This window comes from Aulostomus chinensis, chromosome 14 (assembly GCF_037954235.1).
Source record: "Aulostomus chinensis isolate RoL2024-O1b breed Wild chromosome 14, RoL_Achi_v1.0, whole genome shotgun sequence".
In the NCBI taxonomy this organism is placed as follows: Eukaryota; Metazoa; Chordata; class Actinopteri; order Syngnathiformes; family Aulostomidae; genus Aulostomus; species Aulostomus chinensis.
Window position 1 is genome coordinate 1878338 of NC_141333.1, and position 18465 is coordinate 1896802.

General features: G+C 47.1%; 1 protein-coding gene across 1 annotated transcript; it reads left to right on the plus strand.

Annotated features, from left to right (window-relative positions):
* Nucleotides 1–60: 60 nt before the first annotated feature.
* On the plus strand, nucleotides 61–15974 carry rhpn1 (rhophilin, Rho GTPase binding protein 1). Its single transcript, XM_086223612.1, has 16 exons — nucleotides 61–276; nucleotides 406–498; nucleotides 2795–2910; nucleotides 9256–9384; nucleotides 10101–10176; nucleotides 10735–10812; nucleotides 11025–11149; nucleotides 11251–11417; nucleotides 11977–12164; nucleotides 12246–12402; nucleotides 12515–12640; nucleotides 12763–12957; nucleotides 13045–13121; nucleotides 13197–13343; nucleotides 13927–14079; nucleotides 14164–15974. The coding sequence occupies exons 1-16, from the start codon at nucleotides 253–255 to the stop codon at nucleotides 14374–14376; spliced, it is 2064 nt and encodes a 687-aa protein (XP_086079738.1). The 5' UTR covers nucleotides 61–252; the 3' UTR covers nucleotides 14377–15974.
* Nucleotides 15975–18465: the final 2491 nt, after the last annotated feature.

Here is an 18465-nt window from a genome sequence, read left to right on the forward strand (position 1 = left end):
TTGCCTCCTGCATGGTGATTGGCCGGCTCCGCACCTCGCGCCATCCTCCGTGAATAAGCCTTAGCAGCTGCACACAAGCCCGAGAGCCGCGTTGCTGAGGAGGTGGACCGACCAGGAGTTGTTGTTCTGAGGGCTCCAGTGTACTTCGGGCTCAGCCTGGGAGGTTCGTTTGTTCCCGTGTTTAACCGAGGAGCTGGAGGGCGACTTGGCGGAATGTAGGAGCCGTTTGTCCGGCGGCGTTGTTGCTTCACGATGGAGGAACCCGCGACGAGGCAAGTGGGAAGAAACGCGACTCGTTAGCTAACTAGTTGAGAAGTGCTAGTCGACTTTTACAAGCTAAGTGTGAAAAACGCAAGTGGTGGTGGAGGTAGTGACCCTAGAACCTCGGTCATTTCCTACAGGGAGTGCGAGGTGTCCCCGTCCGACGGCGGTTCGGACGATGATATGCTCCTGACTCTGCCCTCGGAGGGCGGCAGCTACAACGGGAGCATCCGAAAGGTGAGACACCCAACCGGACTCTCGGACTCATCCACACCCGCGTGTAACGGACTGGAGGAGGTGCTGCGGCGTCTGTAGCCACGGGACGGAGAGAAGTGTGGAACTTCTAGTGATGCTGGATGTTACTACTTTCACATTTGTATTTTACAATCAGTTAGTCATTAGTTAGGAAGTTATTTTGTCATCAGTTAATTGTTAAATTAAATTTAAAACTTTTGCTGGTTCCACACTCCCATATTCCAGCATTTGTGCTACTTATTTGTTATTTATAACACAAAGTGAAGAGTTGTTGGACAGAAGAAGCTGCGTGAACAGTCACTTTGGTTGGTAAAGTTACAGCCTTTAAAAATGAGATGAGCTTTTACTTATTTCTTTATTTTTTTGCATTTGTCTGACATTTTATGGGATGAAATAACTGGCAGGTTAATGATGATGAGACTGAGCTGCAGCCCTGTGTGGAGTAGATTTGGCCGATCGCTTTTCCTTCCAGATGCTTTGTGCAAACACAGATTCCATGATATTCACAGCTTGCTCACGCTGAAAACCACATGCAAGCTGTGAATGTGAAAAACAGACATTTTCCTCCATTTCCAAAACATTAGGAAAAGCCATGTCATCCCTGTTGTTTCCTCCTGAGCAAAGATGAGGAGGCTTGAGCAAGACTGGCAAGACACAGATTCATTTTTGATAAACGACCGATATCGGCTGATATTGATCACGCACTGATATTATCGTCGTCCTTGAAGAATTCACATCATGCTAATAAAACAAAGTTACTGTTTAATTTCTCAGGAAACCATGAAAGCGGAAACACAGACGTTGTATCTCTTAACGTCTTTGCATTGGTCGACCGGCGTCGCTATGAAACAACATGCGTGTGGAGGGACAGTCACCTGGACCTGAAGGTTTTTTTGATCAGGGCTTAATGTGCACAGATGTCGAGCCGCCTCCGTCCTGCTCCCTCCTGACGACAGAGCAGAGGTAGGGAACTCGGCCAGGAGTCTAATCCACACTGGCACTGGGAGGATTACTCCACGAGAGTGCCTGCTAAACAAACATCTTGAACTGGGTGAGAGGGAATGAGCCAGAGGAAGGAGAATTGTTCATGTTGAAGTTGATGTGAGACACGGCGATGGTGGGAGGGGTGGGGGAAGGAGGGAGCACCCCTCTTGTTTACAGTAGGGCTGCCGCATCAGTCACGCTCACATATTTACATGCTCCGTGTTTTACAGTGTTGGTTTTCGCTCAGCAGACATTGAATAATGACCTGCAGGGCAGCCGTCGCTGGCTCGCTGCCCGCTGAACCCTGCCTGAAGAAGCCTGTAAATCTTCAAACAGATACCTTGTCTGACATCTTACAAGGTCATTTCTCTATTAAACATCATGTCCTGCTGAGGAGAAGCTTCCCCTCCTGCTGCACCGCGTCAGATTACCAGCACCATTAAGCTTCCCTCTCAGGATCCGTGGCAGGCACAGACGCTTTCACCTGAGGTAACCTTCCCCGGCAGTTTGCTGTCCAGGATAAACCTCTGATTGCTTCCAACAAATTCTACTAATCAGGCGGTGAGTTACTCATGGTTGATGTTTGGGTTGAATCCAGGCTGAAGCTGCCGGGAAAGTTCCAGCAAAAGTTCCCTTGAGTTCATTTCTCTTGGTGGTTCTGGTGCACGTTATCGTGGTGTGTGCTGACAGGAACGTGCGGGTTCTGTATCGGATGCTGATGTTTCAGAAACGTGCTGGACAGAGAACGGAATCATCAGGTTAGGCGATGACCAGCTGGATTACAAAAGATTAACGGGTGATTTCAGTCTTTTCTGAGGTATTGTGAGCTGAACACAAGCGTCAAGCGCTGCTCATTTCCAACTGACTCAGTTGTTGTTTTTAGCCCAGTGCCCATGTTGTTTACCCAGCGAGGTCACTGGCACCCATCAGGACACCAGGGTGTGGTTGCTCCAACAGTACATTGAACCCACGATGACAAACTTCCACCCAAAAGTCTAATAGCATGAAATGCATTGGTGACATTTTATTTACAAATTTATTTTCATCATAACTTTGTGTGAAAATCCCTGTCTGGCTGTCATTCCACGCCATCCAAGGAGCAACTGGAGGGAACAATGAGGAGATCCGTGTTTCTGTGAGAGCCCTTAAAACCTTTTCTTGGTTCGCACCACATGCAGCACACTGGACTGCACCAGTCCAGACCAGCACGGCAGACAGCAGGACCGGCCGGCAGCGGTGTACGACCACAAGGTGGTAATCCTACTTTCTTTTTCTCCTCTATTTGTCTCTGCAGGGGAGCGATCCTCTGGCCCAGACGCAGCGCAGCAAACTTCAGCACCGGCGAGCTCGCATCAACCAGCAAATCAACAAAGAGATGCGCATGCGAGCCGGAGCAGAGAACCTGTTCAAGTGAGGGTCAAGCGCTTTCCTACCCTGATGTTCTGGTGTATTATTCTGGCTGTCAACCTCAGCATGTGCTTGAAATCTGAATGCACCTCAGCAGAACTGCACTTTGAAGCGTTCAACACTTTCTCACAAGCCGGTTCCGCTGGTCTCCTCCTTCGGCCAGAGCTCTTTTTGACAGTAAACGCCGCCCAGCATTTATCAGCTCAAAATCTGCCCATTTTCTCAAAAAATTCTTCTTCATTTCTAAATTTCTTTTTAGCCAGGCGTTCCTGCTCTGTGTTGCTTGAAGGGCGGATGAGTGAATCATTTATCAAATCCCAGACACAAGTTATCGTCTGAGGATTAGCGGTAGAAGGATGTGCTGCTGTTGGCCTGTGTTTAAGGGGTTAAAATGAACAAAATAATAGATAATAAATGTAAACATCCAGAGAAAAGCCTTGTGTTCCATTTCTCACGGGCAGTTGGAAACCGTTATTATGCATTTTTGATTGAAAGGGAAAAGTCTGACCAGCTTCTTCCTAGCACGTGGAGGTTTAAGCGGATCAGGACTCGCCGGGTTTGTTGCTCTTTGCTCATCTGCTGCCTCCCTCACATTTCTAGTGGCATCCTGTGATGGCAAAAGGTCAGAGGTCACTCGCCTCCAAAACACACACCAGCACCGCCCAGTTTTACGGCGCTGTTTGTGTTCCCTGTTTGTGCAGACACACGTTAACATGTGTTGGTGCTTGTGTGTTTTCTGTGTGTGTTCTTGTCTCCTGATGCTGTTTATTCTTCTAAATTCACAATAACAAAACTCTCCTAGAACCCCAGAGCAGTGCTGGTTTACTGTCCTCAAGCAACAAGCTGATCCCCAAAAACAGAACAGGAACGAGGGAAATAAAAGGAGCATGCGGACGTTTGGAAATGAGCTCATTCTGCGTCTGAAGCTTTGTGGATCACAACTCTACAGCTGAGTGCTTGTTAGCTTCGCTGGCAGCGCGGCAGGAGAGACGGACCTCTCAAAAGTCAGCCAAGACACTTTTCTCCACAGAGGTCTTTGCCTGCAGGAATAGAACTAGAGTTGTGTTTAAGATTCACCGGGAAAAAAGTGTTGATCGCTACAAGAGGTTGTTGGTTTTGAGTCCGATACACAGCCGGAACTACTTTCCTGACTGGGCGCACTGACTTGACGCAGATGCTGAAGAGCTCCAACGTAACGGCGGCCAACAAAACCAAACATTTGTTGACTGTCAGAAGCACGACTGCTGCTACTAATCATGGCCGACTTTGGAAGAGAGGATGAGGAGGATTACAGGTGGTGTGTTTGACTTTTGAGACATCAGGCAGCAGTTGTAGCTTAGCAACTAGCAGTCGACTGTCCGGTGGCGGTCTGGAGCTCTGTTGCTTTTAATGAAATGATGGCAGAACATCAAAGCATCCACGCGGTGGACATTCGCGTCAGCCTTGATCCAGGCGCTCTCGCCCTCTTCCTCCTCAACCATTTCTCATGTCTGTTGCAGGTAGATTTGATATGTATTCAGATATTTGCACTTCACTTTTGATGTTGACGGGTCAGAGAACTTTTCAAACATGAGTAGCTGAGTATGCACCGTGGCGTCGCAGCCTCTCCCTCCTCTCTCATAAAGATGGAGGAGGAGGATCCACTTAAGGAGGCAAGGAGGAACCGTCTCTGTCGTCAGCGGTGCTGCATCCCAGTGTAATAAGGTCAACAGTTGACCGCGCTGCCTCTAATTAAACGGCAGCCACCAAACATCGTCCCACCACGTCTTTGTGCCGTTGAAAACTAATCAAGTTTCTCACAGATGGAATACCGACACTAGGAATCCAACGAGGACTAGTTCTTCCCTAGAATGAGGGACATGGGAGGCTGGGCAGCATTCAGAAAAACGCGTGATTTCCATCGTCATCATGAACAGAGACACTCGTCTTTCTTTTAAACTCTACAAATATAAAATAAAAGGGTCAATTACAACACTAGAAAATAACCGGCTGGTCTCTCTTCGACGCAGCGGGACTCCTGACTCCTAACAGAAACACGACTGGACACGGCTGACAGCAAAATTGATCAGTAGATCGATGTGTCATAAAAGAACTGGTGATTGAAGCCCAGATCCTGTCAGCATCTAGAAAGACACAATCAGAATTAAACTCCACTGAAGCCACGGTAAGAGGGAGAGAGAGAGAGAGACCGTGTGGCGTCGCCCTGCTGCAGGTTCCAGCATGTCGTTCTGACGATGTCGAGCAGTAATGTGATGGGAGAGTTTTAGGAAGTCAGAAACCTCAGCGTGACGGTGGTCGTGTTGTTCACGGGGAAACATTACAGTGTGAAAATGTTGCCATTCTGTCTTGCGTGATCTCAACAGCACTCACGTAGAGCTGGAGTCGTGTTGGGTTCTTTTTGGTTGTTACATAGGTTCTAATCTATGACCAGCTTTCTCAGGGCGTTGTTACTTCAAGTCTAGTGATTTGGCTTTCAAACTAAAAGCAGCTGTGTTTTTTTTTGTTATCCTTTATTGTCAGAGCTTGATTTGAGGGCCTTATTCTGAAAATCCTGGTTAGAAGTTGAGCAGTTTTGTTGCTCGTGATGGTGTCAAGCTAACTCATCTCTGGTGTCTCTCTGGTTGCTGTCGCCTGGTTCCCAGGTCCAATAGTTCTGCTCTAAACCCCAGTGGCCGACACCGTCAGCTGTGGCGGAGGAACGCCACGATTCATATCGTGCACACACACAAACACGGCCGTGTGAAAAGTTCACACACAACGATAGTTGCACATTTTTGGATGTGTGGCTGCAGTTTAGAGTGGCGTTACAGAGGGAGTCAAGCACCACACACAAAATAAATGCTGCTGGGTTCCAGTACCTGGTACCTGGTACCAGCATCAGTATCAGTTCCAGTGTGAGAACCAGCCAGCACTTCAGATCTGTAACTGGTAGGAATTTGTCTTAATTTGGGACTTTCTCCCAACTCCTTTATTGACTGGATGCAGGCTGACAGGCAAAAAGGTGATGACTCAGTTTAGGGGAAATAAAACAGGCGTTCCTGCCCTTTCTATTGGGACGGTGGGTCACAGAGACAAAGGGGACCCCCGCGCAGCCGGCCGCCTTGTAATCAGCTGGCTTTGTGTCCACCTCCCGTCCCGCTCCCATGCAGAGATTCCCAGCGGAGCTCCGGCAAGCTCATCCCCCACTTATTTGTCTGGCACTGTCAGACCTTTTTTTGTGTGTTCGTCCTCCCCCTTTCCGGTCAACTGGAATAGTCGACACACACAAAACATGTCTCACTGTCTCTTTCACTCACTGGGCTGTAGAACTGGGTCATGGTATGAGTGTAGCAGGGTGGGAGGTGGTGGGATGTTAAGATGCTAATTACAGATGGGGGGGCTGTAACTCATCAGGGCTTGTGATTGGGTGATGAAGACCTCATGAGTTGTACTGCAGGGTTTTCCTCTGTGGGAATTCAGCTGAAGGACAAAAACCACCTCTCGCAGGTTTTGTTGTCTTTCACATCAGTGAGTTTTTGCTCTTACCACAAAAATAATAGCTGAAGAAAACTGGTTTTCAGTATCAGTGCTTTCTGCGAGTGTGTACACACACACACACACACACACACACACACACGCTTTTTTTTCCTCTCCATTGCTACAACTTGTAGCAGTTGCGTGCAAGTGGGTGTGTGTGAAGGGGATATTTGGCAGCCCATTTAAAGCTGACTAATCAGATTGCCCTTGGCTTGATCCTAGATATATGTGTGTGTGTGTGTGTGTGTGTGTGTGTGTGTGTGTGTGTGTGTGTGTGTGTGTGTGTGTGTGTGTGTGTGAGGGAGGGAGGCACAGATGAAGAGAGGTGAGGGTAAAATGGTCTAACTGGACAGATGTTTTAAAGAATTGCATCTGCAACTTCATCCAGGAGTTTTCGGTGTTTGGAATTTTGTCATGTGACTAAAACAACAAAATTACATTTTTTTCCCTCCACTGGAGGCTGATACCCCTGACCCCTCGGCCTGGGTGATATCCCTGAAGAATACATCCTCAACTCAACTCAACTTTATTTAGAAAGCACTTTTACGAAAGTGCTGTACATGAAGAGTCATGAAAACATGAAACAAACTCTAAAAACCAGTTAGAAACAGTGCAACAGAAGCAATGTGCCTTGCTGGGTCAAAGGTCAGGGAATGAAAATAGGTTTTGAGATGGGTTTTAAAAATGGGCAATGAGGGGCGTGGCCAGTACGAGTGGCAGGTGGTCCCAGAGATATCCTGATAGAAATGTTGGGTTTCCGATGATGCTGATAATTATTGATTACCTCACAGCGCAGGGAAGAATTTTCAATTCAATTGCTTCATCAGTCTGATTTTTTAAAAAAACAAAACAAAACAAAACAAGAAATCCATACCGGAAAACTGACCTGTTCTTTTACTATCAACAGTCCCCACCATCCGCTTTCATTTTCTCACTTTTCAATCTTTCTGTTGTGTTGCAAGTCGCTGCTGCACCCAAACACCCACAGTCGATTAGCCAAGCGGAGTGCCGTCATGGAACCTGAAGGAAAACACAAGCTGAGGACGCGTTAACGTTAGCTTAGCACTGCTAACTGCTGGTTCATTAGTGAAGATGATCTTGATGAACTGAACCTGGAAGATCATCAACTTCTGTTCACCAGAGCTGATTTACTGGTCAATCACCACAATCACATGGAGCGATCCTATTGGCTGCTGGGGGAGGAGCCAGGAGATGACCACTTCCTGTTGGTGGGGGAACCAGGAGATGACCACTTCCTGTTGGTGGAGGAACCAGGAGATGACCACTTCCTGCTGGTGGAGGAACCAGGAGATGACCACTTCCTGCTGGTGGAGGAACCAGGAGATGACCACTTCCTGTTGGTGGAGGAACCAGGAGATGACCACTTCCTGTTGGTGGGGGAACCAGGAGATGACCACTTCCTGTTGGTGGAGGAACCAGGAGATGACCACTTCCTGTTGGTGGAGGAACCAGGAGATGACCACTTCCTGTTGGTGGAGGAACCAGGAGATGACCACTTCCTGCTGGGCTACACACCTCCCCGCCGTATTTCAGTTGTTTACTGACCCTCGTGTGGAGACAGTTTAATATGAGGTCGTCCCGTTGATCCACAGCAGTTCAACCAGAAATGAAAGCAAGAACTGGATGTGCCTCTGATTTATCTTTTACTCACATGAACCCACAACTCAGCTCGGCTTGCACTTTTTCCTTGTTTCACCTCAAAATGCGTCTGCTGCATCTCATAGCCTCAGAACCTCCACTGTTCCCTCTTCGCTACTTGGAACTCAGAAGAACAGTTCCTTCGTTCTGGCTGCTCAGCCTGTGGCGGCGCATTTGCAGCTGTCATTTCTTGCTCTTAGTTGTTGGCATGAAAATGAAGTTGAAAATTAACATTTGACAAGAAGTCCTCTTGAAAGATGCATTCAAGTTGAAAGTCCTATTGATGTCATGATGAAATCAGTACAGTTTCCTGCAAACTAACTGATTAAATGCAGTTTGCTGAGCTGGGCTCACTCAGTGAGTCACCCAGGATTCGTAGTCCTCCAGACTCCGTCTCATCACGTTGTCCAGCCGCTGAACTTTAATGAAGTATAATTGGGGGAATTTTCTGCGTCTGCTGTTCCAGCAAAGCGTGCAGCATCAGTTACCACAGAAACAGTGATGCCTCGCATTTCCAGGAACATTGTGTGTTGTTGACCTCAGACCTCACAGCAAGTGTGAGCCGGCTTTACTCAGCAGCAAGCCCCTCCCCCTGTGCCCAGAGGAGGCGTGGAGAGTCCTGGCTTGAATGAATGATTGAGGCTGCAGAAATGGCTGCACAAGCAGGAACAGGCTGTGTTTCTGGCTTCTTCTTAAAGAAGGAATTCCATCATAATACTTTTGTGGTGTCAGTAATCTTCCACTCTAATGCAGAATTACACGAACAACAGTTTTCAAGGGGGATTTCTAGTTGCACAGTCTAGTTTGTTTTAAGCTTGTTCCTTTATTGGTTTGTACGAATGTCTACTGGGGAGGCAAAAAAACCATCCATTCAACACCAAAACCCAAGGTTCAGTGGCAGTTGTATTGGGTGGTGTGTACCTGATGGACGTGCAGTGCACAGCACAGATGGCTCATCGGCGCCAACCTGGCTGAGAAGCTCTCACCAGCAGTGGCGACCATAAATCAGAGCAAAATCCCAGTAGCAACTGGACTTATTTGTCATTTATTTTTTGACGTTTGCTAGGATGTTTTTTTTCTTTTGTGACCACAAGGAGATGGAAGTGGTTTTGAAGAATGAGAACTCTGCTTGTCAGGGAACTCCTGAGCAGCCGTGTGTGTCTTGATGTGCAGGGCGACGACCAACAACAAGGTGAGGGAGACGGTGGCTCTGGAGCTCAGCTTCGTGAACTCCAACCTGCAGCTGCTGAAGGAAGAGCTGGAAGAGCTCAACAGCAACATGGAGGTGTACCAGACTGACAGGTAGACGGCCATCTTTGTTAGCATTGACATAAAACATCCCCCAGGCATCACCACTACACTCAGCCTGCTGTATAGTAGATGAAGGCAGTTCTTCTCTGACCTCGACTGCATTCATGCACGTGTTTTTATACACTCGAACATCACAAACCTCTTAGTGAATTGTGCCTCTTCAAACTCCTCGTTTCCTCTGTCTCTCTGACTTCAGATGTTAAGGAGCAGATCATCACTGCACCAGAGAATAGACTCTTTAAAACTGTTTTTTTTTGTTGTTTTTTTAAATTTTGAATGACTTAAAAGAATAACTGGTCATGTCCTATCTACTGGCTGACTGAGAAATCAGCTGATTGGTGTAGCGTTCCAGGGCACCGCGTCGAGGGTCTTCACACTTCTGGAGGCGTGCTTGTTGTCAGCAGTGGCCAGATTTGTCCTGGTCAGCCGCGGGTCATGAGAGGGATAAGTCCCCTGATTAGAGGGTCATTAGAGACGCCGTTGCACGTGTACATATGTGTCTGTTAATGGGAGGGGGGCGATGGTGCTGGGGGGCTCAGGGTCGTGAGGGTTAATGCGTGGCCCGAGCTCTGTTAGCAGGATGAAGCAGATGGCTGAGCTGACTTGATCATGGACACGCTGTAATGTGTGTGAACATGCTGATATTTACATTCTCGTGACACAGTTGGAACACACGAAGACAGAAACTGCCTTAAATCTTTTCACAGTGAGGCTGTCAACGTTCCCATGATCCCACTGGGCTTGAAAGAAACCAAAGAAGTGGACTTCACCGTCTCCATCCAGGTGAAACAGCAGCGTTTGTTCTTCTCATTTTCTCTTCTTCTACTGGCCAGATGATTGAGCAGAAGAATAGAGGAGCACCACGGTTAACAAAAACCTCTGACATCATTGACAAGCAGTGATTATTACAGTCAGAAGCACTGATTACCATCAGCCTGATTGGCTCAGTTTGATAAAAGATCAGTAGCGGTAGCATAAGTAGTATTATCAGTAGTAGTAGTAGTAGTAGTAAGTCATCGTGGTCAAAAGGTCCAGTCATCATTTCTAACAATCTGGATGTGATGAGGCTTTTGGGATCTGGATTTTTTTCGGTTCAGGTACCATGAAAGTGTTTGAATCCCTCCCGTTCTCTCAGCTGGTGTGAACACGGAAGACAAAAACTCATTTCTAGTTCAATCGCTGCCAGATGACTTTTCAAAAGTGTGATCAAAGTTCAGCTACAGACATGTTAGCTCTTCATTTTCAGCTGTGACTCAGGTTTATAATCGTGTGTGTGTGTGTGTGTGTCCGTGTGTGTGTGTGTGTGTCCGTGTGTGTGTGTGTGTGTCCGTGTCCTGGCAGGACTTCATCTGTGAGCACTACGGAGAGGACAGCTCCGTCTACGACAGAGAGATCAAAGAGCTGATGGAGCTCCGACAGGTTCGTGAACTCACTCGTGACGCTTCGTACTTGTAGTTCAGTAGCGCATCTGTTAGTTTGTCACGTTTTAAAAATCGTTGTGTGCAAAATAGATGCATGTTTTTGAAAATCTGAAAAAGAAAAGGCAAAGTAAAAAAGATCCACTGGTGTCACTGATCACCTCGAAGACCTCGCTACTGTCTGTCTACATTGAGCTGCTCTTGTGGGTTCAGGCTATGCGCACCCCCAGTCGTAACCAGACTGGCTTGGAGTTGCTGATGGAGTACTACAACCAGCTGTACTACCTGGACCAGCGCTTCTTCCCCCTGCACAGGAACCTGGGTGTGCACTTCCACTGGTAACGCTTGAACACGTTTCCTTTCAGAGAGCTGCAGTTTTATAGCTCGATACAAACCTGTGACTGAATTCATCCATTCATTAATACCCACTCTCTCTCAGGTACGACTCTCTGACGGGTGTCCCGTCGTGTCAGCGTGCGTTGGCCTTCGAGAAGGGAAGTGTGTTGTTCAACGTCGCGGCCTTGTACACTCAGATCGGCGCACGTCAGGATCGTTCTGCAGCTGCGGGCATCGACCGAGCCATAGATGCCTTCCAGAGAGCTGCAGGTACCCAGCAGACCTCAGCTCCTCATCACTCGTTCATCTCTTTAGTGATAATCAGGATCCAGACTTCTCTTTTAACAACAGGGGATTGCGTTAAAAGTCGTCATCACAGATTTGTCTTCGTCTCTGGACAGCAGCAACATGTCAAATACCAGCTGATATCTGTGAGCAATGATCACGTGTCTCTCCAGCAACATTGACTTATTTTATTCCCTCCATGCCGGTTAATGGAAACCCACCAGATGCACATTTCCACAGTGACATGGAAACGCAGTGATTGTGTTTTTGCAGCTTGTTCATGGGTTTGTTTCTTTTGTTCAACTGATTTAGCACAAAATTAACCTTTTGAGATTGGATAGAAAAATGAGAACCACCTGAAGACCTGGAGGAGCAGCAGAGCAATGCTGTATCAGAAATGTCAACAGTTTACAATAAGAGACATGCTGCTCTGGCATGTTGGTGTTTCATTGAAACCATAAAGGATTTGTGTTCTGTCAGTTGTCTTTTGTTTCAGCTTGAGTGAAACACATTTGGCAAATCTGTGTGTCTGCTTTCTGTTCAGGTGCATTTAATTACCTGAAAGAGAATTTCTCCAACGCTCCGAGTCTGGACATGAGCGGGCCCTCGCTCTGCATGCTGGTCCGGCTGATGGTGGCCCAGGTCCAGGAGTGTGTGTTTGAGCGCATCACGCTCACCACACACGACACACGCTTCATTTCCCAGCTCCGCCTGGCACAAGAGGCAGCACGGGTGAGTGCAGATCTGTGGTTGAGGTGTGTATAGTTGCGATCAGGTGATACTCAGGCGTGCAGCTGCTTGCTCGTCCCGCAGGTGTCGGACGTCTACCTGCTGGTGCAGCAGACCATGTCCCAGCCACTCATGAAGGACTACGTGCCTTTCTCGTGGGCGTCCATGGTTCAGGTCAAATCGGAACACTTCCGCGCTCTTTCTCACTACTACGCCGCCATCGCACTCTGTGACCACACGTGTACGTGACGACACACTCATGTTGGCGGCTTGCATTGATCTTCCAGTTGTGTTTTTTTTTTTTGTCTTTACATTTTGGCAGCTGTTCCTTTGTGTATTTTTGGAACGTTTAGTGTCTGAGGAGGGAGGCGACTGTGATGAGGAAGCAGAGAAGGCCTTCCTCACGTTCTACATCAACACTCCTGTTGGACCGCCGCTCAGCCAGGTTCTACGAGACCCGGAGAAAAGACGAAGGTTTGGTGAGTGCCCATGGACAGAATGGAGTCTGGCTTTAAGCTGCGTATCCATGCGGCTCTCAACTACCTACACAACCACAAGATTCACACTCTCAAAAACACTAATTGGCCTTTAATGTGCGAAGGTAAAGCTCACCTGCGGCGCGCAGTAATCCGACATGAGGAGGCCATGCGTGTCCACAGTCTGTGCAAAATCCTGAGAAAGATGGACATCCTGCAGGACGTACTGTCTGTCACACACAGACGCTCCCTGGACAAGTACTCTGAGCTGGACCGTGAAGACGACTTTGACGAAACCGCAGAGGCTCCAGAGATCCAGTGTGAGTGTGGTATGGATGCAGCAGCATAGGTGAATGTACACATCTATAATCTATCAGTCAGTAATCGAACTGATCCGTCTGTGACAGCTGTCACTCATCAGAAACCAGACATCACCCCCATCAACTTCTCCACTGTCCAAGTCATTGATATCTTCCAGCGACTGGTGAGTAAACAAAGACCCGGTAGAGCCGTTGTTGTTCTGGAGCTGATGTTGGAATGACGCCTCCGTGGGCCGCAGGGGCCTCTGTCGGTGTTCTGTGCCAGAGCTCGCTGGGGCCCGGTGCGTCTGATCGGCCTGCAGAGGAGAGAGGGTGGGCTCGGCCTCACGCTCAGAGGAGACTCCCCCGTGCTGGTTGCTGGAGTGGTCCCTGGAGGCTGCGCCGCGGTGAGACCGAGCTCAGATCTACAGCTGTGCTGCTCATGATTTCAGCAGAAGAGTAACGCCCAGGAGCTGGTAGGAGGCGGTCAGTGGCTGGGAGGCGGTCAGTGGCTGGGAGGCGGTCAGTGGCTGGGAGCCGGCGGCCTTCGTGAAAACAAACTAAAACCAAATCTGCTCCTGGGTGTTGTCTTGATTAAATCAGACCTTGTTTTCTGTAATAGCTTAAAATTTTGAAGAAAAATGAACAAATTTTGGTCTTAGTGGGTCAGAGCATTTGAGGGCCGATTGCTTGCTGTTAATAAAATACTTGAGGGGTGGATTAGGAAACTTGACTCTTTATTTTTGACCTTGTCAAGTTTGATCTTGGATCAGTTACCTGCTAATTAACTTCTAGTGGTGGGGGTGGCCTTCAAAAGAAAAGCAGCGATGCTTTATTAACAATGATTTTGTCAAAGCTGCTCTGAGAAACTTGAAAATTCTGACAGGACGTCAAGCGCTTCTGTTGCAAGCTTGTTAGTAACTAAACGTACATCAGTCCATCTCTGGTTTGTACTTGTTTTTATTATGTGTGTGTCTATGTGGGGTTCAGGAGGCGGGACTGAGGGAGGGGGACTACATCGTGGCGGTGGACGGGCAGGACTGTAAGTGGGCCAAACACAGTGAGGTGGTGAACATGCTGAAGACGAGCAGCGACCAGGGGGTGGAGCTTAGCGTGGTCACATTACACTCACATGACACACAGGTAAGAGTGTGTGTGTGTTTGGGACACTTCCAGCATGTGTATGTGCACACCTGTATAGTGATCCATGTGTGTCTTGGGTGGCAGGTGGAGCGGAGAGCCATCATGCTGTCTCACAACAGCGATAAAGAGAACACACGGCAGCGTGTGATGGGTGGGGCCAAGGGACAGAGCTCCGCCTCCTTGTTGAACTGGAACAGGAAGAAGAAGAAGAGGGAAGGCAGCGGAGTGACAAAGAGACTCGGAAGCACTTTCAGTTTGTCGTTTGGAAGCATCAGAGACGCTGAGGCCTTGTACTGAGACGCCTGCAGAGGAGCCACTCAGGGAAGCAGAGCAGCGGACCGAGACCCAGCCGGACCAGGAACCGCCTCACGTAGTGATGACCTCACTGATGCAGCACAGAGAAGTATTCATGCCAGGTGTAGCACCTGCTAACAAGTAGTACACGGGTGTTACCTCAGAAACACCAGGATAGAGTAGCAAGTACTGTACCTCTTGCAAAGTATTTGCAAGCCTGAGTGGCTGACAGGTGAGAGGTGCAGGGGAGACGTTGGACGCTCTCAGGAGCGCGACTGTGCACACGAGCGTTCCATGAGTCAGGCCCAGCGTCTTAATTGTCAAGTACTGAAAAAACAGCTCTGGTCTGGGATATAAATTCATGGAAGTATTAGTATTCACCCTCTCAATTTCAACTTGGTTAACTAACTATTTTAGTAATTAATGTTAATCTTATCTGGCGTTCAGAGAAGAGCTACGCTAACCAGGGACGTGTGCCCGTCGTTGCAGTTACACGTTACAGCGTTGTGGTTGTTGTGTAGTTGTACTTCTACACGGCTTCAGTGTTCACAATGAACCTTGTTTTTCTGTCTGAAACGGTCCGCACCACTCATCGCCTTGACCTCTGAATGTTTACATCAGCAGCAGCTCGTAGGGAGCATTTCCCCTTTCCTCCTCTCGCCTCAAACTAGCTGCACGTCGCCCCCTGATGGTCTGATGTCTCACTGCTCTGGCATCATGACGCAACAATAGCCAGCAGGCCTCCTTTGATCCAAGAAATTTCAAGTATTCTTCAAAATTCTTAATAAATTATTGATCACTGATGAATCGTTCCCGTCAATTTGCGTCGTTCTGCTGCGCCGCTCCAGATGATACGACTGTTAGCAACTAGCACGCCGTTACTGCTGGACCGGGAGGGAAGCCTGGTTTAAGATGAGGGGAACAGACTTTTGGCTCGACTGTGAAAGCCTTCATGCTGGGATGGAGGCAACTTCCAAGAATACTTCGAATACCTGAAAGAAGCACTACAAGCTAGCAGGAGTGAGCTCCGGTTCCACGAGGAGGGAGCGTGACTTCTCAAGTGGTGTGACACCAAATCACTGTTGAAACTTGGAATGTGACAATTTGTCAAAACAAAAACTGACTTTCTACTTTTGTTGGAAATATTTTCTTTTGTATGTCTGCCTTGTAAGGCCTGATCCTGGATCAGTTAATTGCAAAATCACTTCCAGTGCAGCAATCTTGCCTTCATAATAAAGGAAATAAGGCTTTATTATTGATTACAACAGCTGCTTGGAGAACTTTATTCTGAAAATATCTGATAGGGAAGTCAGGTGACCTGTTGGTAGTTTAATGTTAATAGCAGAGCAACCATCATTCCATTATCATTCAGTTTGAGCTCTGCTTTACATTAATGTTACAGTATGATTACCACACACACACACACACACACGCTCTCTCTCTCTCTCTCTACTGCTACGATGTGGAACACTCTGGCGCCCTGATAGTCTCCCCTCATGTCTGCTCATCCTGGTGATCCTGAACTTGCTCATCCCTTGAAGCTTGAACCGTAATGAACTTTGGGTTTGAGTAAAAGATAAATGTTACATAAAGTTTTCATTGACAAGATACATATGTGTGTGTATACATACATACACATATATATATGTATATATGTATGTGTGTATATATATATATGTATATATATACATATGTATATATACATATATATGTATATATGTATATATACATATATATACATATATATACATATATACATGTGTATGTATGTATATATATACATATATATGTATATATGTATGTATATATACATATATATGTATATATACATATATATGTATACATATGTATATATACATATATATGTATATATATGTATATATACATATATATGTATATATACATATGTATGTATATGTATACACATACATATATATACATACATATATATATATGTATGTATATATACACATGTGTATATATGTATGTATAAAAATGTGTGTATATACTTGTGTATACATATACATATATGTGTATATGCAGTATGTGTATATGTATATCTTGAATATATCGATCACTATCGGGGACCATCGCATGGTTTAAATGAATTCAGAAATGAATCTCGTCCCTCGTTAAAACGGCTCATCAAAGCTGGAATTGTGCTGCATATTAAAGCTTCAACCAGTAATGACACCACCAGTATTCACTCAGCAACACGGGACCTTGTGAGCGATTCGTGTCTGGTTGTGGAAGTGGGAAAGACAGTTTCCTCTGTTTGTAAAATAATCGGAACTTCTGTTCTGTGACTAAACTGGTGAACAGGTTGTGGACAAAGATGCAAACATGGAGGTGTTCGTTCATCTCTGAAGCTTCTTTTGGTATCAAAGTCAGACCCGCTCCTATCTTGTTGCTTCACCTCCTGTTCGCCACATTTCCTTGAGCCAGTGTGCTACTGCTGGGGCTCGTTCAGGACTTGACCCCCGTGGTGGATGCGTCTGTAGCTGGTGGTGTCATTGACTGTTGATCAGCACGATATGATCCATGCTGTTAGTTTCTGATCAACTTTGTTTGGCATCTGCATTCAAATTACCCACAGACTGAAAATACATGTAGACAGATGGTGTGTAGTAGTAGAACACACGTCACACCCTCATAGATGCACTCAGTAAAGTTCCTGCGACTTGTGGTTCCAGTTTTTGGGAGGAGCCTTCATGCAGGGTTTTGTTTTGGTGGATGGTGAAAGGGAGCAACATTTACTCCCGGCTGGTGTCCAAACCCTTTGTGTTGGGAGCTACGGTTTCACTGCAGTACTGACTGGACCTGTTCTCGTTGTACAAAAGGTGTAAGTACGTTTACATGAACGGGTGTATGATTCAAGCTGTAGTGGGGCACTTCCTGTCTGCCCCCTGCTCTCTCTGGCTCAATCGGCAGTCCCACGGCTCTCAGGCTCTCCAGATGTCTTCAGACCAGGAGGACCAGACTCTGCTGGTGGAGCGACTCATTGTTTTGCCAGTTTGAACGAATCCGTCGCTCCACAGCTTCGACGGCGCCGCCGCCTGTGGATGCTGGAGATGAGAGTGCTGCACTGTAGCTTTGGTGGTTGCACACAGAATTCATCAAATATCAGTGCTCTGACCCCTGAACTCCTCGCCGCTCAATAACCAGCGACGCAGGAACGAGTCCAGGACGCCAGAAGTCTGTTGCTGAACGTGCAGTTCCTTGGTGTCTGAGTCAGTGGGGTTTTGTTCTCCACAGCTGATTTTCTGATCCAGTCGTCCAAAGTCAAATAGAACGATCCTATTGGCTGCTCGCAGAGGAACCACGGCGATGTTGACTTCCTGTTGGACTACAAATCACACCATCCCTGTGGAGTTGTGCTGCTCACTGGTAAAAGTTTGGTTCCTGAGAATTTGGACTGATCCTCTGACGCAGCCCAGGTTTAATAATTGTCTCGTCCACCGACCCTTCGCCATCGCGTTGGACTGCTGATGACGTATGTCGCCGTTACGTTTGTTTCCTGGATGAGTTAAAGCACTTCAGAGGTTTGACGTAACGTTGGTATTTTTAATGCACTGAATTTAAGATGTTCTCAGTAGTTTGGACGCAACGTTGCAATCATGAACCTTCACATTAAGATGTGTGTCTGTGACCTAAATGTGACGTCCCGTGACCTGCAGGAGACACGGCTGAAGGTCGTGACCTCTGGTCCGGCTTTCCATGTTTCTGAGAGCTCAGAGACGAAGTCCAGCCAACAGCAGGAGCGCCAGCCAGGTCGTTAGTTCTGTTAGTGGGTAAAGGTTTGAACTTGGTGGAGAAAATGAATACGACTAGAATGTGTAGAAATTGTTTGTAAGATATTTGTGCCATGGCGGTGAAGTTTTCTGTTTTTTTTCCACACATGATTAAGTAAGACTTTGTTTTTCTGTAACAGAAGTTTTTCATGGAAAACCTTGTTTTTATCATCATGTAATTATATGAATTTTATTTTCCAAAACAAGCTTGTTGTCATCCTAAAGTGACTTTGTTCATGTGGGAATCCTGGTGCATGGGGATGTCTGCCTCTGCTGGTGGGAGGAGCCAATCTTCTCTCCT

Coding starts and splice junctions, on each gene's coding strand:
- rhpn1 (XM_086223612.1), top strand. CDS start 253: ATGGAGGAACCCGCGACGAGGCAA. Junction 10,177..10,734: donor ACTTCACCGTCTCCATCCAG/GTGAAACAGCAG, acceptor GTGTCCTGGCAG/GACTTCATCTGTGAGCACTA. Junction 10,813..11,024: donor AGCTGATGGAGCTCCGACAG/GTTCGTGAACTC, acceptor TTGTGGGTTCAG/GCTATGCGCACCCCCAGTCG.